At 59.4% G+C, this 350-nt stretch overlaps 1 protein-coding gene across 1 annotated transcript in view; it reads left to right on the top strand.

The window, feature by feature from the left end:
* Positions 1-304, top strand: part of LOC104462604 (cadherin EGF LAG seven-pass G-type receptor 3-like) — a gene marked incomplete at its 5' end in the record, with an annotated part of 18,321 nt that extends 18,017 nt beyond the window's left edge. Inside the window, one exon of the mRNA XM_010074602.1 lies at positions 277-304. Coding sequence (XP_010072904.1) covers positions 277-304 — 28 coding nt within the window. The remainder of the gene's footprint in view (positions 1-276) is intronic.
* Positions 305-350: the final 46 nt, after the last annotated feature.

Here is a 350-nt window from a genome sequence, read left to right on the forward strand (position 1 = left end):
CTGCCCCAGCCACGTTTCTCCCCAGGGACCCTGCCGTGATCTGTCATTTCTTCCCCTCCAGCTCTGCTTCCTGCTGGTACTGCTGCCACCCCACCCCATCCCACCCCATCCCATCCCTCCTTTCCTCTTCCCTGAACTCCTGGGCTGGCAGGATCCACAGGTTGCCTCCTGTCTAACTCTGTTGGATAGCTGCCCCACCTGGCAGAGCTGGGGGAGGCAGCTGGAGCCCAGGGGAGGTGCCACAGCTTAACGCTGGTTTTTATTTCCTCCGAGAAGAATAGCGAGAAACGAGGGCCATTCCTGAGGGGCCAAAGCCATCTGCGAGAGAGACAGAAGAAGCAGGGCCTTTT

Source organism: Pterocles gutturalis, unplaced genomic scaffold (assembly GCF_000699245.1).
Source record: "Pterocles gutturalis isolate BGI_N339 unplaced genomic scaffold, ASM69924v1 scaffold28387, whole genome shotgun sequence".
In the NCBI taxonomy this organism is placed as follows: Eukaryota; Metazoa; Chordata; class Aves; order Pterocliformes; family Pteroclidae; genus Pterocles; species Pterocles gutturalis.